This window comes from Danio rerio, chromosome 21 (genome assembly GCF_049306965.1).
Source record: "Danio rerio strain Tuebingen ecotype United States chromosome 21, GRCz12tu, whole genome shotgun sequence".
Taxonomy (NCBI): domain Eukaryota; kingdom Metazoa; phylum Chordata; class Actinopteri; order Cypriniformes; family Danionidae; genus Danio; species Danio rerio.
In genome coordinates, this window is record NC_133196.1 from 546,548 (window position 1) to 570,850 (window position 24,303).

Sequence of the window (24,303 nt, forward strand, 5' to 3'; positions counted from 1 at the left end):
GGTCATGCAGCAAGTTTCACAGTTTGCTTGGTGAACTCTGACCTGCGAAACGCACCACTTGACTGCGTGAGACCAACTGAGGATCAAAACATGACCTCTCTGGACAGAAATGTAAAACATGGAGCAATCGCTTGCTTATTTAAATGTCTAATCATCTTGTTTACTCCCGCCCCTTTTTAGCAGCGCCGCACGACAGAATCTCGCAACTAGTGCGATCGCAGCTTCAGCAGACCTAGTAAGAGCTTGATTAGCTGCTTCAGGTGTGTTTAATTGGGGTTGGAACTAAAATATGCAGGACACCGGCCCTCCAGGACAGAGTTTGGGCACCCCTAACCTAGACATATGAATTATACCTATAAATTACATATAGCAGCATTTTCTACCATATTTTGTTTGATGAGCGTCTAAAACAAAATAAAAGTTTAATGTTTATTACATCTGCGCAAACATATCCCCCTTAGTCAATCACAGAGAGGTCCAGCAGTCAAATTAGGTAAAGATTTAGTTTTAAAATGAAATAGTTTGAGGATTATTTTTAGTTGAGAATTAATTTTAAGAAAACAAATCAGTTAAAAAAAGTTTCACCAGATGCGTTACATTGTGTTATTATTAATTTGCATTGAGACAAAACATAGAAAAGGAGTGATTGAGTGATATAAGAAGAAAAAAAGAGCAAAATAAACCAATTAAAAATAAATTAAAGTACAAAAGGTGCATTTTAGAACTTTTGGCTGGAATTGCTTACGGCCCCCAAATCACTAAATCCGGCTCGTCTCTAACCCGAACCTCACTGAAACAACAGCACACATCACTCAAACCATCCTCAAGACTTTTAATGAGTGGTGTGCAGTGAAATGTCAGCACTACAGTGGCTCGTTTTGATTTCTCACTATACAGCAGAGGACAACTGAGCAAGTAGCTAACCCAGCACACACACACTCATACACACAACAGCACAATCAGTGCTTTAAACAAGTCCCTCCACCACGACTTTGTGTGTGATTAAAAGCAAAAAACAGACTGGTTTTCTTACTCGAGTGTGTGTGTGTGTGTGTCTGTGTGTGTTGATCCCGGTTGCTAACACGCGCGTGTTTGTGTGGATACAAAATACCAGCCCGCTGCCAGATTTTTTCTCCTCCCCAGTCCTCGATGACGTCACGCGGAGTGTTTTCTTTTTTTTCTCTCCGCGGTTGCCGAGCAACGAGAGGCGTGTCCGGGGTTTAAGAACTAGGCGAGGAAAGCCCTGCGCGCATCTGACGAATCACTCCAGTCCAGACACCGGAGCGCGCGGCCGCGGCAGCGAACGGGACACCGGGAATCCCCGAGTGTCGGAACCGAACATGCTGCTTTGATCAGCCGGATGGAACGCGTTCGATGCGCTATTAAAGAACTCTTTGATCTAGGATTTAAACTGCTTTTGCGTTCCTTCCACTCATGAGGTGCGTTCTGCACTTGGAGAGTTCCATTCCTAATTATTTGTATTATTTTTTTGGCTTTAATATGACATGTTTTCAGGAGCGCTCTCTCTCTCTCACTCTCTCTCTCTTAGGATTATCATTTTTATTATTATTATTATTTTATTTTTTTATTTATTTGTTAAATTTCAGGCAGCCTCCGACTGAGTTTGATAGCATGGCACTGAGCGGAACGATTTTGCCCTCCATCTCCACCTTCGCGAGCGGCACCGATGTGAAGCACAAGGCCGTGTTGGGACCCGGAGCTGCCGGTTCAGTGAGTATCTGCACAGGTGTTGCTGGTCATGATGATCGGTTAATTCTCACGGTTTCCACCGAGCGAGAGATTATGACAGAGTTGTTGCTCCGCGGCAGGGGCGTGAACCGATCCGGCGGCTCGAGCTGTTCTCCGCATGGGAAATATCTGACATGCACTGATTATTACAAAGTACAGCTTCTAGTTTAGTGTGGATCCTCCTTTAGCTGTGAGGTGTTTAAGTGAAGGAAAATATGATGAAAACAATACTAGTTTATTATGTTTTATTGTGTATTTATTTTTTGAATTAATATAAAAGTCTATACTGAATACTCATTATCATGTTATAGTATTTGCATTAATAAAAAGTCAATAGTATTTACTACAGGCGTGTTGTAATATGATATATTAGTTGTAGAAAACCACTTGTCAAATATCTGACATGCACTGATTATTACAAAGTACAGCGTTTAGTTTAGTGCGGATCCTCTTTTAGGGTGTGTTGTTAAACAAACAAAATGCTAAATCATAATAAAGAGTATCTGAGTAATTGACGAGCGCAGAGAGAAATATCTGATGAAAAAATACTTCATGTTACAGTATTTGCAGTAATATAATAAAGTCTACTGTTTTTTTACTTCAGTAATCTGTGGCGTGTTGTAGTGTGATATAGTAGATGTAGAAAACTAATGTAACATGCACTGATTACAAAGTTCAGAAGTAAAGTTGAGTTTATATTCACACATTCAGACGTTCTCTTTTATAATATTGAGCAAATAATTCTTTGCAAATGATCATATCAGCAGCCTGTGACTATCACAGTACAACACTGTTGACAGTCAATTAAATATAGTGCTGATGTTGTTTTGACCAAATGTGTGAATATAAAACCAACTTCACCTCAATATTCTCCTTTTGTTTGGGTCTGTAGTTATAAACCAACACAATACTCGCATGAAGGAGTCTCTGAGTAATTCATGAGCACTAAGGGGGAAATTATCTGTGATGAAAAATTACTAAACTGTCAGAAATGCAAGGGTATGCAAGCTGTCTCTGATGCGATACAAATGTGTACCTAAAAGGTCCATATTAATACCTTAAAGGTACATATAGTAGATAAAAAGTGCAAAAGTGTTCCTCTTAATTTTCTTGGTACTAATATATACACTTTTGAGGTACCATTAAGTACAAATGTGTATCTTTTGAAAAAGGTACCACTCCGCTGACAGCTTGCGTAGCTTTATTTCTGAGAGTGTAGTTCATTATGTTTTTTGCATTAATAATAACTTTAGTTTTTACTACAGTAATCTGTGTTGTGTTGTGTTGTGTTGTAGTATGATATATTGTATAGTTGTTGAAATCTACTTGGGAAATATGTCACATGCACTGATTACAAAGCGCAGCGTTTAGTGAAGTGTTAAAGTTATTAGGGTCTGTAGTTTTACACAAACAAAATGTTAAATAATAATAATAAAAAAGTGCATGTGAGTAATTGACGAGAGCATATCTGTTATGAATAAATACTAGTTTATTATGTTTATCATGTTATAGTATTTGCAATAATATAAAGTCGAATGGTTTTTAATCTGTGAGTTTTAGTGTGGTATATTAGCTGTAGAAAACGTAATTGTGAAATATGTAACATGCACTGATTATTAGAAAAGTACAGCGTTTAGTTCAGTGTGGATTCTCTTTTAGGGTCTGTAACTATAAACAAACAAAATGCTAAATACCAATAAATAATAATAATAATAATAATAATAATAAAGAGTATCTGAGTAATTGACGAGCACAGAGAGAAAATATCTGTGATTAAAAATACTAGTTCATCGTGTTACAGTATTTGCATTCATGAACTCTTCAAGCTTTTACTACAGTAATCTGCATGATCTGTTCTATAGTTGTTGAAATTTGTCACATGCACTGATTATAAAGTACAGATTCTAGTTTTGCATGGATTCTCTTTACTGAGGTAAAGTTGGCTTTACATTTCACACATTTGGTCTTTCTCCTTAATAATATACAGAAAGGTATTCTTTGCTAATTATAAATAGTGAAATCATATCAGCAGCCAAAATACAACATTGTTGACAGTCAATGAGGCAGTGCTGGTGTTGTTTTGAAGTCATTTGTATATGTGATTTCAGACTGAATATTCAATAGTACCATGGTAAAGAATATAGGAAGTGTGTTACAAGTTGTCACTGAACAAATGTGTGAATCTAAAACCAACTTTACCTCAAATATTCTTTTAGGGCCTGTAGTTATAAACATAAACACAATAATGGCTGAAAGAGAGTGAATAATTCATGAGCACAGAGGGAGAACTGCTGTGATGAAAAATACTGAAGTATATAATGCTGTAGTATTTGCATTGATACACACTAATACATGCTTTAGATGTGTTGTAGTATGATATTATATATATATATATATATATATATATATATATATATATATATATATATATATATATATATATATATATATATATATATATATATATATAAGCAACTGTAATAGCATAAGAGTAATTTAATTACAGTGACTAGTTACATTAATAACATTGACAACTATACTAATAATATACCCGAATGACTACAGTATATACTACTATAGATAATATATATATATATATATATATATATATATATATATATATATATATATATATATCTATATATATATAGTCTTAAATATACAGTAAAAAGGCAGGGTTTGCACACAATTCATTCATGTTGTCCCCAATACAAATACATTAAGTTAACGCAAGTTATTTAAGTAGATTGAACATAAAGCAGTTCAGCCCTGTCTGTTCTGTGTAAATCATTCCAGAAAAGCAGAGCTTGGGGAAACATGAGAAATTAGTTCATGATGATGTATGCTAGACATTCTGAGAAACTTTGGACACTTATCTTCATATAGTGCAGGATATTTAAAGAGATAGTTCACCCAAAAATGACAATTTACTCACTATTTACTCTCCCTCAAACCTATATGAGTATCTTTCATCTGAACACACACAAAAAAACAGATATTTTGAAGAATGCTGAAAACCTGTAACCATTGGCTTCCATAGTATTGTTTTTTTTTTACCTACTTCAGAAGTCAATAGTAAGTGGTTTTTAGTTCTTCAACATATCTTGTTTTTTTTTTATTCTATTAAACACAAAAGACGTTTTTTTTTTTTTTTTTTTATCAGTAACCATTGACTACTATAGTAGGAAAAACTAATTCTATAGAAGTCAATGGTTACTGGTTTTCAGCATTTTTTCAAAATATCTTTTTTTTGTAGTGTATAGTTAGAATTAAAATTTTTAGGATAAACTATTCTTTAAAAAGCATCCTATTGTGTGACAGCGAAAATGAAGAAAACTGTATAATATACAAAATGTCTGCAGTTTATCTTTATGTTTGGACACTTATCTTCATATAGTGCAGGATATTTAAAGGGAGAGTTCACCCAAAAATGACAATTTACTCACTATTTACTCTCCCTCAAACCTATATGAGTTTCTTTCATCTAAACACACACAAAAAATATATTTTGAAGAATGCTGAAAACCTGTAACCATTGACTTCCATAGTATTGGTTTTTCCTACTTCAGAAGTCAATGGTTAGTGGTTTTTAATTTTCTTCAACATATCTTGCTTTTTTATTTTGTTAAACACAAAAGAAGATTTTTCAGTAACCATTGACGACTACAGTAGGAAAAAAACAATTCTATGAAAGTCAATGGTTACTGGTTTTCAGCATTTTTCAAAATATCTTTTTTTCTTTTTTTTTTTAACGGATGAAAAAAGCTTATAAAGGTTTGTAACCACTTGAGGGAGAGTGTATAGTGAGTATTTAAATGTTTAGGGTGAACTGTACCTTTAAAAACGTCCCATGGTGTGACAGCAAAAATGAAGAAAACAGTATAATATACAAAATAAGACTGGTTTATCTTTATGTTTGGACACTTATCTTCATATAGTGCAGGATATTCAAAGGGATGGTTCAACCAAACATGACAATTTAATCACTATTTACTCTCCCTCAAACCTATATGAGTTTCTTTCATCAAAACACACACCAAAAGATATTTTGAAGCATGCTGAAAACCTGTAACCATTGACTTCCACAGTATTAGTTTTTCCTACTTTCGAAGTCAATGGTAAGTGGTTTTTAGTTCGTCAACATCTCTCTCTCTCTCTCTCTTTTTTTTTGCATTATTCTGTTAAAACATTTTTTCGGTAACTATGACTACTATAAGAAAAACAAATTCTATAGAATTCAATGGTTACTGGTTTTCAGCATTTTTCAAAATATCTTTATTTGTGTTCAACAGAATAAAAAAAAAATTCTAAAAGGTTTGTAACTACTTGAGGGAGAGTACATAAAAAGCACATTTCTATTTTTTGGGTAAACTATCCCTCAGCAGGAACAGGATGAAAACATGACGTCAGATTGACGTTGTACCCCAATGTCGTGGGATGTTGCAGTTTTTTTTGGAAATGAAAATAGAGTTGACGTCAGAAACCAACGTTTCAGAAGGCCGACGTCTATGTACAAAGTTGGACAGACATTGCATATTGGTTACTTTCCAACACAACTTAAAATCAACCAAACATCAACGTCATTTTACATCGTTACATGCTGGTGATCTAAATCTAGCCTAATATTAACGTCTGATGATGTTGTGTGTGGCTGGGTGCCTTTAACAGTCAAACAAACTGTTAATGAAATTAATGAAAATAAGTCGTCTAAATGACATATGCGGACATTACTTAGAAAAGTGTCATGTTTTAACACATATTTAACTTGATAAATAATAAAGTCATTTAAATACATTTTTAATTATGCAATTAGTAATTCTGAAGTAACTTGAGGTTGTTCAGTATGATGCAATTTTTCTATGTGCGATTTGATTTGGATGGAAGTCACAGGTCTAATTATTCTACTTTAGCCAATCACCACAGACAAGAAAAAAAGAAGGTAGTGACTTCATAAATACTCAGACTCAGATACTCATTTACTCATTTTTAAAGCTACTTATTAAAGTACAATTCCTGAGAAAAACTACTCCATTACAGTCAGTTGAGTATTTGTGATTTGTCACTTGACACCACTGGTTGTTGCTTTACCACAGCAACTATAGAATCACCACAACAGATCGATTCAAGTACTTTACTATATTATGGCATAAAAACACTACAGTGTTTACTGTAAAGAATAAAAAACAGATGCTATTTAAATCACATCATATCAGCATGTTGGTCTTGACATACCAGGCTGTTTTTCCTATGCAGCATGCAAGAATTATCGTCCTTTAATTCGATATTGATCTTTTTGAGAATGACCTTGTCGATTATAAGCACGCACAAATGATTACATTTACTTAAAACAAAAGTGAGACTTGCCTTGATTGTTAGCATGCACAAATAAGCATCATCTATTTCGCTAATAATTTTGTTTATACTTGCCTTGTCGATTATAATGCACAAATAAGCCTGCTTTAATTTGATTATGATCTCATTCGGGTCCTTTAATTAGATTTGCTTGAGAGTTAAGCTGCGGTCACACTGGACTTTTCTCCCTATAAACTTCCATTTATACACACGCAAATATGTCAGACCGAAAACGCAAGGTTGTGCGACAAGTTTTGCAGGTTGCTGCGTTGCAAAGTTCAAGCTTGGTGAACTCTGACCTGTGAAATCGCACCACTTGACTGCGTGAGACAAACTAAGGATCAAAACATGACCTCTCTGGACAGAAATGTAAAACATGGAGCAATCGCTCGCTTATTTAAATGTCTAATCATCTTGTTTAATTCCGCCCCTTTTCACAGCTCCGCACGACAGAATTTCACAAGCTCAAACTCTACCGTGACTGCAGCTTTACTTTGTCTAATAGTAGCATGCACAAATAAGAGTCCTTTAATTTGATCATCGTTTTTTGAGAATTGATTAACAATCAAGGTAATTGATTATTTGCATGCACAAATAAGCATAGTTTAATTAAATAATTCAATGTTTATCTTATAAGCGTCCTTTACATTTTTTTGAGACTTAATTTAGTCGATTATTAGCATGCACTAATATTTAATTTGATAAAAAAAGAGACTTACCTTTGTAGATTTGCAAATAAGCCTGCTTTAATTTGATTATGATCTCATAAGGGTCCTTTAATTAGATTTGCTTGAGAGTTTAGCTGCGGTCACACTGGACTTTTGTCCCCATAGACTTCCATTCATACACATGCGAATGCGTCAGACCGGAAACGCAAGGTCATGAGTCAAGTTTCGCAGTTCGCTGCATTGCAAAGTTCAGGCTTGGTGAACTCTGACCTGCGAAATCACATCACTTGACTGCGTAAGTCCAATCGAGTTTAATCGACCGCAGTGTGACAGCAGCAAAACTGTCTAATAGTAGCATGCACAAATAAGAGTCCTTTAAATTTATAATTGTTTTGGATAATTGATTAACAAATTAAGGTAATTGATTGTTTGCATGCACAAATAAGCATAGTTTAATTAAATTATTCAATGATCATCTCATAAGAGTCCTTTACATTGTTTGAGACTTAATTTAGTCGATTATTAGCATGCACTAATAATTTAATTTGATAAAAAAAATAATAAAGAGAGACTTACCTTTGTAGATCAGCAAATAAGCGTGCTTCAATTTGATTATGATCTCATTAAGGTCCTTTAATTCGATTAGTTTGAGACTTACTATGTCAAACAGTAGCATGCACAAATAAAAGTCCTTTATTTTGAGAATTACCTTGATTAACAATCAAGACACCTGATTACAAATTGAGCATTGTTTTGTTCAATAATTACCTCAAAAGCATCTTTAAATTAGATTTTTGGAGCCTTAATTTTGTTGAAAGGCGAGGCAGTGGCGCAGTAGGTAGTGCTGTCGCCTCACAGCAAGAAGGTCAATGGGTCGCTGGTTCGAACTTCGGCTCAGTTGGTGTTTCTGTGTGGAGTTTGCATGTTCTCCCTGCCTTTGCGTGGGTTTCCTCCGGGTGCTCCGGTTTCCCCCACAGTCCAAACACATGCGGTACAGGTGAATTGGGTAGGCTAAATTGTCCGTAGTGTATGAGTGTGTGTGTGAATGTGTGTGTGGATGTTTCCCAAAGATGGGTTGCGGCTGGAACGGCATCCGCTACGTAAAAACTTGCTGGATAAGTTGGCGGTTCATTCCGCTGTAGCGACCCCGGATTAATAAAGGGACTAAGCCAACAAGAAAATGAATGAATGAATGAATAATTTTGTTGATTGTTAGAATGCACAATTAATTTAATTTGATAAACACCTTTAGATAAGCATCTTTTATTTTGTTAATAATTTTTTTGGAGTCTTACCTTGTCGATTATTAGCGTGCATCCTTTAATACTGGCCTGATCAGACAGTGAGGCAGCATGCACAAATAAGCGTGCCATTATTGAACACGTGTTTAACCCTGACCTTGTCTTGTTCCCTTCTCCTGCATGTGTCTGTGTGTTTGCAATAAGAGATGGAAGGAGGAGATGTCTCACCTGAAACGCCCCTGCATGTCTACAGGTGCGACCTGCGCTGACCAGGACGTCCCGCCAGTCATGGCCAAGATTGAGCCGGAGGAGCTGGAGCTGCTGGACTATGACTTTATTCTGTCGAACAGCTTGCTTCAACAGCAACAACAGCAGCAGGCCAGCACTTCCAGGACTATCCCAGCATCGTCCCCTACACACTACACCTTCCCCATGCCCTCTCCTCAGGGCCAGGAGGGCAGCATGCTGTACACCATCCCAGATATCAGCGACGTTTCTCCATCAGGAGGTTTCGTGGCTGAATTAATGAGGCCGGAATTGGATCCTGCGTATCTCCAACCTACAAGCCTCCACGGGAAATTTGTAGTCAAGACCACTATGGACATGTCTGATTACAACCAGGGGGTTAGCATTAGCAAGGATGCTTCCGCGGTCCCGTTTGCATGTCCTAGAATAAAGCAGGAGTGTCCGAGCACATGTACGGCCAGCCGGCCCATGGATCTGCATCTCAGAGGGAGCTCGGCACAGTCTGGAGTGCATCAGGGCTCGATGTTGGACCCTCACGCGTTTAGTTCAGGACGGGGCGCCAGATCTTCACTGTCTCCGGATGAGCATCCACAGGCTCCGGGGCTCGGCTCCGGATATCACCCAAATACAGCTTATTCTGGATTTCCGCAGGCTCCGGCACAGTCACTGCAGTACCAAGGTGAATACATTCAGTCATTTCTATTATTATGTTGCTTACTGACTACAGATTGGATGATAAAATTGTTCATTACACATTTGTTTACAGTTAAGTAATCTGATTACACCTGGATTACTTTTGTGGTAATGTCACATATAATGATGTAGAATAATCTTGTGGGCCGGTCTGTTTTTTGGCCGCGAGGGCCGGTGTCCCTAGCTGCTTGCACTCTCAGCAGTTGCACTTTTTTCATTTATTTGTTTATTTGACCATAGCCTCACTCTTTTTATTCATTATTTTGCCACAGCTCCGCTCTTTTTATTTATTTTCTCGCAGCCCCGTGAGCTATATGCAGGCCGCAGGTTAATGATGATCATCATTAACCTGCGGGCTGCACTCCATTCCACCTCAAACAGCGGCACCTTAGTGAATATTAATTAATATTAATGAATATTACACCTGCTCAATGAAAATCAGATGATTCACTACATTAATAAATCTGACATAACTTGATCAGAAATCTAAAAAAGGGAGAAAAAGAGTAGGGTAAAAAAAAAAAAAAAAAAAAAGAGTAGACGTCAATAGCAGCAGATAACAATGCAGTGCTTAATAGCGCCATCGTGGTCTAGTGGTTAGCACGATACGTTTTGACGCCGCCGATCCGAGTTCGAACCTCTCCAGAATATAATATATTTTTTTCATTTTCAGTGTTAAGACATATAATATTTATGAAAAACATTTGAAGTTCTAAAGCAGCTGTGTCCTTGAAAAAGACATGTTAGTGTCATTAGAAACTGAATTGGAAATAGCGTTATTTTAATATAGGTGGGCCGGTCTAAGGCTTGAAACTCCATAGCTAAAAAGGAGTCCCACTCCGGCCCTGCTGTCGATCCATAAACAAAATTTATTAATCACAATTTTTTTAATTAATCACGATTTAATCACATTTAAAAGACTGAAACTTGTAATTTTGGCTATTCAAATGTAAAATTAATGTAAACACAAGACAAAATCTATTTGAATTCAAAATAAAATTATTTATTAAATTTTTGTTAAACTTGTAACACAGATTTCTTCATGTAAACAACAAACCCACAATAAACCATCAAAATCCTGGCTTGACAGCCATATTTATTGCAGAAACACAAGCATGTTAAAGCCATTTGAAAACAAATTTCAAAACAATCAATGCCAATAAAGAAAACATTGATCTCCAAGTTGGATTCTAAAAAAGCTGAAATACCGGCATTGCAGATATGGAAAATGGAAAATTATAATAACAATTAAGTATTGAATACAAACAATTGCACTCATTGTAAAGTTGTATTGCTGTGAGTTGAGTTGTCCTTCTTTATATTCGGCCAGTTGCTAAAACAGTCCAGTCTGATGACATTATCGGGGGACAATGTGGACCTTTTCTTTTAAATGATGTGAGCTGAGAGTGCAACGCAATCTCACGGCAATTCGTAACTTTTTGATTTTATGCGCAAACACACAGACATACACACTCACACACACATCGCGTGCAGGACAGCGCAGCCGGAGCGACTCTCTTCAGATTCAACACGCATGATCGCGTTCATCAAATTTGCGTAAACTAAGCATTCTAAAGTATGGCTGTTTTTCACAAGGATTCTGACACAACAACGCAAACCAGACACTTGCGTTTAAGGGGGAAACACCTCAAACTTAATGAAACATTGACATTGGAGGGCGCATGCTGAAACGGCAGAGGAATGCGGTCTTTTGACAGCTCGCGACTTCATCTGGCACTTCATTTACATGGACACCAATACTCCGATTTTAATATGATTAAGATAATACTTTTATTTAGAGAAGACCATGTAAACAGTGATTTTTGATTACCTTAAAGGACCACCGAGTCACGAAATGCGGAGGTTTTTCTTTCCGTTCGCCATGCGGTATCAAATACCATTTAAACAGAAGTCGAAAGATTAAAAACGAAACACCTGAAATTGCATGAAACTCTGGAGAGCCTGGTGATGCGACAAATTATTTTATACTAAAACTTGCCTTCAAAAAGTGCTTTCTTGGTCTTATCCATATTTCTTTGCATGTTGAACACACGTCCACCACAAAAGGAAGTAAAAAAAAAAAAAAAAACTGCAACTGCGTTAATTGTGTTGATTTTTTTTGCATTAAATATTTCAAATTAATCGCATGCGTTAATGCACTAATTTTGACAGCACTAATATATATATATATTAACTGGGGCTGATCGATTATGGGAAAAATCATAATCACGATTATTTTGGTCATAATTGTAATCACTAATAACTGTAATCATTAACGGAGAGATTTCTTCTGCACATCTCTAATCATAATAGTGTTAATAACTCATCTCTAATAACTGATTTATTTCCTCTTCATCATGATGACAGTAAATAATATTAGACTAGATATTCTTCAAGACACTTCTATACAGCTTAAAGTGACATTTAAAGGCTTCACTAGGGTAATTAGGGTAACTAGGCAGGTTAGGGTAATTAGGCAAGTTATTGTATAATTGATGGTTTGTTCTATCAGAAACAAATATAGCTTAAAGAGGCGAATAATATTGACCCTAAAATGGAAAAAAATATAATGAGACATACTGTGAAAATGTCCTTGCTCTGTTAAGCATAATTCAGGAAATATTTAAAAAAAGAAAAAAAAATTTAAAGGGGGCAAATATTTCTGACTTTAACTGTATATTCACTCTTCATCAGAAACAGGATTAGCCTGGTCATGATTTTATTCGGTCATTTCAATAATAACATTGTTTACTGATTTCAGAAAAGGCTAATAACAGTAGATCACATCAGCTGTACAGATTAATTAACTTTAAAGATTACATTTAGATGAACTTTCAAAGATCGTTTTCTCCAAGTAAATTTGCAAACGCAAACCAGGATGTCCAATGATCTTTCTGGAGGGCCAATGTCCTGCAGATTATATCTCCAACCAGCCCAAACACGCTCGTCTGCAAGTTTCTAGTGAGTCTGCAGATCTGGATTAGCCGGTTCAGGTGTGTTTAATTAGGGTTGAACCCTGCAGGACAGCAGTGACCTCCAGAAACAGGTCTGAACACTCCGGATTTAGCTAAAAATGAACATTTTCTCAGCATTTCCTCACCATTCACTTGTTCCAAACCTGTTTGAGTTTCTTTCTTCTGTTGAACACAAAAGAAGATGTTTTGAAGAATGTAGCCATTGACTTCTATTTGTTTTTCATACTATGGATGTCAATGGCTCGCAGTTTCCAGTTATTCCTTAATATATTTTCCTTCGGCTTAGTCCCTTATTCATCAGGGGTTACCAGTGGAATGAATTGCTAACTATTCCAGCATATGTTTTACGCAGCCCTTCCAGCTGCAACCCAGTACTGGGAAACACCCAAACACACTCATACACTACGGCCAATGTAGTTCATCACTCCCCTATAGTGCATGTGTTTGGACTGTGGGGGGAGCACCCAGAGGAAACCCACGCCAACACAGGGAGAACATGCAAACTCCACACAGAAACACCAACTGACCCAGAGCCACTGTGCCACCCTACACTCATTATCTTAGGTTTCTTATTTAGATTTTGCTTTTACACGTCATAATTTTACATATAAAATAAATTTATGGATTTACGCTTATTATTTTTTGATCCACGACTGCGAGACATTTGGCAGGATTTTGATCCTATACCATTAGTTCTTGTTGGCCGCTCTGCACACTGCAGAAAAGAGTCTGAATTTTCTGAATCTGCCAGATGATCAGATCACAGCAGCCTTTATAGGGATAGTTCACCCAGAAATGAAAACGTCCTGTTAATTTACCCACAGGTCATCAGAGATTCAGTACAGAGGCGAACAGTAAAGCAGATGTTGAGCTGAATCAGTGTGGTTTGGTGCTTCAGTTAATGGCAGGGAATGGTGACAGGTTTAAAAAATAAACACAAACAAATGAGTCCTGATCAATAGCCACAGCTCCTGATGACACACTGAGCTCTGGTGAAGCAAAATAATCGATCTGTGAAAGAAACTGAATAGAATTCACAATATTATTAGCTTTAATCCACAGCATGCTCAAACAAATATGTGTGTAATATTAGTATGCCTACTAGTCCTGGCTCCATAATAGAGCAGATTTCTATTGAGCCCACTGTTAAAATGATGCTGGCCGACTTTACAGCCGAAAGCAAGGTGTTAACACTGGCACAAACAACGCTTCATACAGCGAATATTACCCTCCATGACAACTGTGAGGTGGTGAATTGTTTTATAACTCATCCGTTTTGTTTAAGTTATATTAAGTTTGCATAATTAAGGGTGTGGCCACTTGAGTGACAGCTAGGTCTTCCTGGTCGCCGTCACCACAGCTGACGGCTGATTAGCTGCTGAACTGGGCATATTCATCGTATTTCTGTTGTTTAATGTTTCTTCACACAGTCAGATGCCTTCTGGAATTATCTCCTACTGTTATCAGATGATATGGCATGCTGTGTGCATTTAATTGTGCTCTCAAACCGTTCACATGACCTCTGTTTCCCAGCTGAGTGAAATTATATCCTTATATACCATCTCTATAAATGCATTTGTTTTATTTTAGATCATTTATAATGTTCTATAGAGCTGTGATGCACTTCAGAATCTGCCAGATTGATCAGCTGTGGGCTCTAGATCAGTCATCTGAAGTGTAATCATACAGTGTTCTGCTGGAGTTCATCAATAGTAATGCATTTACTAACACACACTATATCTGAAGTGTTTGTACGTAATTTGTGTTTCCTCCTGTAGAGAAACGTCATAAGAGCAATGTTTAGTGGCTCAGTGTGTTACAGCAGTGTTTTTAAAAGACTAAACACTTTATTGATATAGTGTACAGCCAAGCACAAGTGGTCAGAACACAAGCGAGTCGCAGGTAATGAAGTATTCAGTGTTTCTCCAATGGGGAATATGCCGAAGCATGCTAATAGGACTTTTAATATGCCAGTAACCTGGGTTAAGCGCTTCCGGCGAATTGAATGTCAATGCAAAATCCGGTGCGTTTAAAGTCTGATTTTTTTATAAATCAGCGATCTCCACTGGCTGAGTGATGTCCGATTTAAAGTGAGTCTCAGATTGTACAAGAAGCACTGCATTAAATTACATTCCCACGCCATGTCTTTATAATATGAGCATTTATTTTACCCCAGTATATTCCATGGAGCTTCTGCGTTAGCCTGCCGATTCTGATGGGCGCGTGCGAGTAAACAGCTTTTTGTCTCGTTTTACGCCTGAGCAACCAAATAAATGCTAAAGTTTATTTAACTGAATGTATTTTAATGACATTACAACATCGATGCTGTATAAGGAACCGTATAAAATGGAAAAAAGTTCACAATAACAGCTCACTGGAAGTGTATCAGCATGGGAACAACACTAGCTCGGCATATACCCTATAGGAAAGCCAGTCTAAGCACAATGCTTAGCTCCGCCTCTCTGCCCTTGTTTGGTATTCCCCGGTCAACCATTCACTGCCATTATATGAAGCACCAATGACCATGAATCCAGCTCAAAATCTGCTTTAATGTTTTTGAATAATCTGAAGAAAGAAATTCAGCTACATCTTGGATGACCTGTGAGGGAGTAATTTAACAGGACATTTTCATTTTTGGGTGAACGATCCCTTTAAGTTCTCAAAGTGTAGTTTGTCCTGTAAACTCAGTCTTAGATAGGTAAGAGGACTCCTGTAAAAGAGATTATTCATCTCAGAGAGCCTTTTCTGGTTGAATTAAAGGTTAAAAAATATCAGAAGATCATCAAGGAGCCTTTTTACATGCGTTTCTCCTGTGCAGCAGAAGTGGTCATAGTGTGTTAACTCAGAGCGCAGTGTATGTGAGAGTACAGCACATCATTATTCTGCAGTCCTATTTGCTGAAATAATGACAGAAACACTCCAGGATGGTGTCATCAAGACTTTCAGCAAGAGGAAAACAACAGTGTGAGACTGAAAACGGCAGCCAGAAGAGAGAATAATGTCCGATTCACTCTTCTGCCCCCATACACACGGTGTTACACACACACACACACACCTCACACAAGCGGGAGTTTGCTTGCTGTAATTTGATGCAGAGATGATATAATACACACATAAATCTTCATACATTTTTTAAAAGAAATCAAAACATTAAAACGTTCAAGGATTTAAGATGCTGATGAGTGTTAAACTTGTCATGTGAAAAGACTTCATTGTCTGCTTTGTGTGTGTGTTTGGTCAGGGGTTTGTAGAAAGGTAGATCTGGTGATGCTAATGCTAACATGCATTTTTTTTCTCGGCAGAGCTCATTTCCCCAGCCGAGGGGTTGCCGGAAGAATCCAAACCCAAGCGGGGCCGGCGCTCCTGGCCAAGGAAGCGGATCGCCACACACACCTGTGACTACGCCGGCTGCGGGAAAACATACACTAAGAGCTCACACCTGAAAGCCCACCACAGGACACACACAGGTCAGCTGACACACACACACACGTCAGCTGCAGCACATCTGTGACAGCATTTGAGTGAGACGGTTGTAGTGTTAACACACTCATAGAGGTTGTTATTGGTGGTTTATGAGGACTCCCCATAAGCGTAATGTATTTAATACAGTAAAAAACTTTTATTATAAGACATGCATACACACACACACACACACACACACACACACACACACACACACACACACACACACACACACACACAAACTAAGGATGCTCGTAACTCGTGGCTGAACTATCATTGTATGATGCATCGTTTGGAAAAAGAACGATGTAGTGACGAGTGTTTCCCAAAACCCGAAGTGTCTCTGTGGCAGATCCATCGCTTAAACCAGGGGTGTCAAACTCAATTCCTGGAGGGCTGAAGCCCTGCACAGTTTAGTTCCAACCCTGCTCCAACACACTTACCTGAAGGTTTCAAACAAGCCTGAAGGATCAATTAGTTTGATCAGGTGTGTTTAATTAGAGCTGGAGCTAAACTGTGCAGAGCTGCGGCCCTCCAGGAACTGAGTTTGACACCTGTGGCTTAAACCACGTTAGCTACAACTTAAAACACCCATAATGATGAGGGGTGGAGGAACTACTTCTTTAGAGAAGAACCCCATCATTTCTTTGTGCAAATGATATTGTTTTACACGCACACGCATTTAAAATAAGATCCAATATTAGATTTGGTAAAAACATGCACTATAATACATTATTCAAAATAACATCAATGTTTTTAAAGTGCACTGTGAAGGGAGCGCAATTGTAAACATGAGGATCGCTAAAACTGAATTGTGAAAATAGTTTGAAAGCAAATTACACCTAAGAGAGATGAGCTTTTTTTTTGTCATTCCACGTTTAAATGCTAGAATGTTCTAAATGAATAGAGCATAGGGGGGATAAGTGGAAATAGAACACAGCCAGGAACTGTTTCTAACTACAGCTACAGAGTTGAAGTTGCGAGTGCTTAAATTTACGATGTTCGTTAAAACGATGGATTTGGAAAATGCCAAATCAATAAACTATGCTTGTAATGACGGAACTTGCGATCTTAGTTGGCTAATGATAGTTCAGAAATAAACCCCTAGCCGATCTTATGAACCGGTCACAAATGTTTGTTTACAAGTTTACACGCAGAGAACACATACAAACTGAAATCTCAGAACTTTTTACATTTACTTTAAAAAAAATGTTTATATATCAGAACTGAATGGTCTGTGTTTTCAGCAATATTGCAAGTTCATTAAATCCTGGCTGGAAATATAAGGGAGATAAAAAGCTGTTTTTTTTACTTGAGTATTTAATCATATCACTTCTTGTAACACACTCATTGCAGTAAACAGTAGTTTATAGACTTATTTCCTTTTAGTAAAGAAGTAATGCATTTACAGATGTGCATTTTAACTCCATATGCATCAAATATGCGCTCCAAACTTCATTGAGGCATGCTGAATTCTTCTTCCATCATCTGCATGTGCACACGCACACAAATAAACACATAGGTGCACACACATACACGAGTATTAACAGACATGCATACACATATATACACACACACACACACGCACTAACATGCGTACACACCCTAAGACACACCCACCCACGTGCTGCCTGCCACACCCTAGCACACACCCACACCTTAACACACATACACACCCTAAAACGCACACACACCCTAACACACACACACCTTAACACATCACTGCCCACATGAAAAGATGCTTCATCATTTTTATTAATACTACAATGAACAACACTGCAGTCAAGTGTGTTACACCCAATATATGAGGATATCTCCAGAGTTAACTGGACTGTTAATTACTGAAGTGTTTTTTCATGTGGGTGCACATGCGGGTGTCGTGTGTGTGCGCAGCAGTGGGTGTTACGTTTTGTGTGTGTGTGTGCGCTGCTCAGACAGCAGGTTAATGATACTGATCCTGGTGAATGAAAACCACAATGCTGTCTGACTTCCCTCTTCTATTCATCTGTGTAGAGATGAGTGTGTGAGTGTGTGTGGGTTTGGGTGTGTGTGTGTGAACCCCAAGGGATAATGTGATTGTTTTCGTTAGCACCTCAGGCTGAAACACTAGTTTGTTAGTCTGTTAATGCATGTATGTGTTTGTGTGTATGTGTGTGCGTGTGTGTGTATGTATGAATGTATGTATGAATGTTTGTATGTATGTATGTGTGTGTGTGTGTGTGTGTGTGTGTGCATTCGTGTGAATGTTTATCTGAATATATGTGTGTGTATGTGAATCACAAGAGTCAGTGTGACTGTTCTCGTTCGCTCCTCACGCTGAAACACTAACTGTTTTGTGTGTGTGTGTGTGTGTGTGTGTGTGTGTGTGTGTGTGTGTGTTCAGGAGAAAAGCCGTACCACTGTGACTGGGAGGGATGTGGCTGGAAATTCGCCCGTTCAGACGAGCTGACGCGACACTACCGCAAACACACAGGCATTCGGCCGTTTCAGTGCCTGAAATGCGACAGAGCCTTTTCCCGCTCCGATCATCTCGCGCTGCACATGAAGCGCCATCTATAGCCAAAACATCTACAGTGCATCTATAGACAAAACACCTACAGGGCCATCTATAGACAAGACATCTACAGCCAAAACATCTACAGCGCCATCTATAGACAAGATATCTACAGCCAAAACATCAATAAACAAAACATCTACAGTGCCATCTATAGCCAAGACATGTACAGCGCCATCTATAGACAAGACATTTATAGGTGACATCTATAGACAAGACATGTACAGCACCATCTATAGACAAGACTTCTACAGTGCCATCTATAGACAAAACATCTACAGCACCATTTATAGACAAGACATCTACAGCGCCATCTATAGACAAAACATCTATAGCACCATCTATAGCTAAGAGCCCGATGAGCGAAGATACTGGTGGTGCAGTGAACCACGTGTTGCCTTTGATCAATAGTAGGGTGCGCAAATGTGCCTTTTTATTAACGCATCCTGGCCATGATTACTACATCTGGATTGTTTTTATAGCCACTGAACATATTGATTAATCACAACTGAAATAAATGTGTGTATTTACATAATATATGCTTTAAATATATATATATTAAAATATATCTATAAATATATAAATACAAAACACACACACACTTATATATACACATATACATACACACACACATATATATATACACATATACACACACACACACACACACACACATATATACATATATATATATATATATATATATATATATATATATATATATACACACACACACATATACATATATATATATATATATATATATATATATATATATATATATATATATATATATATATATACACACATATACATATATATATACACATATACATATATATATATATATATATATATATGTGTGTGTGTATGTATGCATGTATGTATGTATGTATGTGTGGTTCTCGAATCTGATTGGCTGATAGCTGTGATATATTTAAGTAATATCAGCACCCGTAGAGCCTCTTTACCCTTTGTGTATTACTCCGCCCACATACAGCAAGCAAAAAGCAGACACTACAGATCTAAAGTTTAAAAGATGCTTGTTCAGCTGTTTAACTGTCAGCTTATGATTTGAATCTGGAAGAAAGTAGTTCCTCATACAAAAGGGTTTTTGAGACTCTCCATGTTTGATTTTGTTTTTATATACACAGTTATGGCGTCAAACTGTTGTATAAACACAACATCACACTCGTAGCAGTGCAATATGGCTGTATATTGGCACTGGTTGGGGCACTAAGGCACTCAGCCTGTGGCCTCGTGCCAATGCACGCCTCCCACAAGTGCCGATATACAGCCATAACGCACTGCTACTCATGTGATATTGCTCATATATATATATATATATATATGTGCAAAAATATAAAAAAAATTACATAACATATAACATACATATACATAATGCATTTGTATTAGATGTCTGAATGTTTTATATATAAATTTAAATAAATATTTTCTCAAATAAATATTTGCTTATACACACTCAATTCACACATATAATATATATAAATGCAAACTTTTATTTTGAATTATTTACATAATATGTCTGTGTACTGTATATTTCTTATGTATATATAAATACAAACACATACAATATATAAACGTACATAAATATAGAAAACTTTTACATATACATGTGTAAACTATGACATATATACAAACATAAAATACTAAAATATTTACTTATATAATAATATGTAATTTTGTTATTATATATATATATATATAAATGTAAATACAACCTTTTAATTCAGATTCAGTTGATCATAACTAATAATTTGATGGCAATAATAAACATAAAAAAGTACTTTGACCAATAGCGTGCAGGGATTGTGCATAATTGACCAATCGTGATGCGTGAGAATGCATTTAGAGAGATCAGTCAAAGCAATGCACCAAACATGCGTTTTTTTATTCAAGTGTTACTGCGCAAACTGAACATTTCATGTCATTGAGCTAATAGTGCATAATTCATAAGTATACGTAATGAAGCACTTGCTCTATATAACAATTATTTTAGACTATAGTAATTCTGGCCAGGATGATTATCGTTAAAGACGGCACATACGATCGCCCTAAGCAAGTCAACAAATCTCCATGACGAGCTGTGTTGTCCACAGCATCAGGGTTTGGGACTTTGTTTAGTTTGTTTATTTCTTTTGTTTTCCCTTTTTGTCGTCGTCTTCCAACATGCTGGTGACTCAAGCCGAGAGCCCTGTCTGTTTCTGCACACTGGGACAATACTGGAACCCGCATCTGCTTACGACAAAACTTGGAGATACCAAGTGCCAAATCAAGACTGGAAATACAGCTGAAGTCTGAATCATTTACCCTCATGTCAAAGTTTTATTCTTTTAGGAAAATTTCCCAAGTCACGAGTTTAAAGATATTTTAAACATAATAGAACTGATTTCATTGGTCTTTGCCATGATGACAGTGCTTAATATTGACTAGATATTCTTCAAGATACTGGTATTAAAGTGACATTCAAAGGCTTAATTAGGTTCATTAGGCAAGTCATTGTGTAACAGTGGTTTGTTCTGGAGACAACGGAGAAAAATATTTCATAAGGAGGTTAATAATATTAACCTTAAATTTGATCTTGAAAATTTTTTCCACATGAACAAAGAAATATGACTTTCTTTAAGAAAATTATAGGAGATAGCTATTATTTAATTTATTTGCATATTTATTATTTATTTAGTCTATTTATTGTACTTATATATATATATATATACACACACACACACACACACACACACACACACACACACACGATTATATACAGTGCACCCGGGAAGTATTGACAGCAGCTGACTTTTTCCACATGTGTTTATGTTACAGTCTAATTCCAAAATGGATTAAACTGATAGATTTCCTCAACATTCTACACACAATCCCCCATAATGAGAATGTGAAGAAAGAGTTTTACAAATTGCTGCAAATATATAAAAAAAATTTAAAGCTGTAAAATCACATGTACATCAGTATTTACAGGATTTGCCGTGAAGCTCTAAATGGAGCTCAGGTTCATTCTGTCTCCTCTGATCATTCTGGAGATGTTTCAGCAGCTTCATTGGAGTTCAACACAATACTGGGAAAGGAAACATTTCTGCTGCTCTGAAAGTTCCAGTGAGCACAGCGGCCTCCATCATCCGTAAGTGAAGATGTTTGACCACCAGGACTCTTCCTAGAGCTGGCCGGACATCTAAGCTGAGTGATCGGGGGGGAGAAGAGCCTTAGTCAGGTGATCAATAACCCGATGGTCACTCTGTCTGAGCTCCAGTGCTCTTCTGTGGAGAGAGGAGAACCTTACAGAAGGACAACCATCTGTGCAGCAATCCACCAATCAGGCATCTGTATGGTCGAGCGGGCAGACGGAAGACACTCCCCGCCTGGAGTTCACCATCTGAAGGACTCTCAGAGCATCAGAAACTAAACTCTCTGCTCTGATGAGACTCAAACTGAACTGTTTGGAGTGAACGCCAGGCGTTACGTTTGGAGAACAGCAGGCGGCGCTCATCAGCAGGCTAACAGCATCCCTACAGTGCAGCATGGTGGTGTTGGCATCATGCTGTGGGGATGTGTTTCAGCAGCAGGAACTGGAAGACTAGTCAGGATAGAGGGAAAGATGAATGCAGCGATGTACAGAGACATCCTGAATGAAGACCTGCACAAGAGTGCTCTCCACCTCAGACTGGGGCGACGCTTCATCTTCCAGCAGGACAATGACCCAAAGCACACCGCCAACATATCAATGCAGCGGCACAACAACAACACAGCGAATGTGCTTGAGTGGCCCAGCCAGACCCCAGATCTAAATCCTATTGAACATCTCTGGAGAGATCAGAAAACGGCTGTACACCATCACTTCCCATCCAACCTGATAGAGCTTAAGAGGTCCTGCAAAGAGGAACGGGCAGAAATTCCCAAAGACAGCTGTGCAGAGCTCGTGCATCACATTCAGGAAGACTTGAGGCTGTAAGGAGCATCAACAAAGTGTTGAGCAAAGCCTGTGAACACTGATGTACATCTGATTAATCAGCTTTTTTAATTTTAATAAATTTGCAACAATTAAAAAACTCTTTCTTCTCATTGTCATTATGGGGGATTGTGTGTAGAATGTTGAGGAAATTAATCAGTTTAATCCATTTAGGAATATAGACTGTAGGACTATAGGAAAAGACTGTAACATAAGCAACACAAACAAATGTGGAAAAAGTCAAGCAATATTAATACTTTCAGGATGCACTGTAAATATATATATATATATATATATATATATATATATATATATATATATATATATATATATATATATGTGTGTGTGTGTGTGTGTGTGTGTGTATAAATATATGAACATGCATGAAATACAAAACAAATATTTACTTATAAATTGATAAAGAATATTTATAATAGATTTGGCGCTGGGCAAAAATTGATCATGATTAATTGCATGCTTGTATTGTCATCATAATATATACATACATACATACACACACACACACTACATCAAAACATGCCTTTATTTTGGATGAGAGTAATCTGTGCCCAGCACTAATATACATGCTCCCATATATTATATAAAAAGAAGCTTTAAATTCAGCTCTAGATAATCATGATGAGACTAATAATGTTAAACATCACTTGGGGAAATATTTTACAAGAGAATACAAACTTTCCAGAAGGGTGAATGATTTAATCTGCATATGAATATCAGGATTGCTTTATAAAGCCATTAATTTCAGGTACAGAGTAATTTATAAGCGTGTTATGAGACGGTGCTGCGTACAGCCGTGTGTGTTGAGTACGGTACCAAAGATACGGTGTATTTTAATGGACGTCTGTGAGTTTTACACACTCTCTTCTCGGTGATGGCAATCTACACACTGCACTGTGGTCGCTCGCGAGGTGCAATAATTTTTGATATGTAAGACATTCATATTTTTATATAAGAAACAAAAATTAACTCTGAACAAAGTTTTTTTGTTTATAGTCAGATTCCTGTAATATAATCTCACGCTTTGTACATTTGTAAATACTTTTTTAATTAAGGTTTTTTGTATTTTATGTATGAATGCAATCCAATAATAAACAACATTAAATGTTTCAATTTATTGTGTGGGAAAATTATTAATAATGCACGAATAATAGATTTGGTTGGAACATGTCTGAACATTTGCTTGGATCAAGATTTAATGATCACGTTTAAAGACTGAATCATTTATTAATCTGATTTTTACTTTCAAGGTGTATAATAATGATGCACCATAATAATGATAACCATAATAATAAAAAAATTATAATGATATTAATAATAATAATGAAGATAAAAAAATTAAAATAATAATAATAATGATAAT

At 36.9% G+C, this 24,303-nt stretch overlaps 1 protein-coding gene across 1 annotated transcript; it reads left to right on the forward strand.

The window, feature by feature from the left end:
- Positions 1–1,287: 1,287 nt before the first annotated feature.
- klf4 (Kruppel like factor 4) lies at positions 1,288–19,543 on the forward strand. The gene is made up of 5 exons (NM_001113483.1): positions 1,288–1,439; positions 1,608–1,731; positions 9,215–9,935; positions 16,227–16,391; positions 18,770–19,543. The coding sequence occupies exons 1-5, from the start codon at positions 1,435–1,437 to the stop codon at positions 18,943–18,945; spliced, it is 1,191 nt and encodes a 396-aa protein (NP_001106955.1). The 5' UTR covers positions 1,288–1,434; the 3' UTR covers positions 18,946–19,543.
- Positions 19,544–24,303: the final 4,760 nt, after the last annotated feature.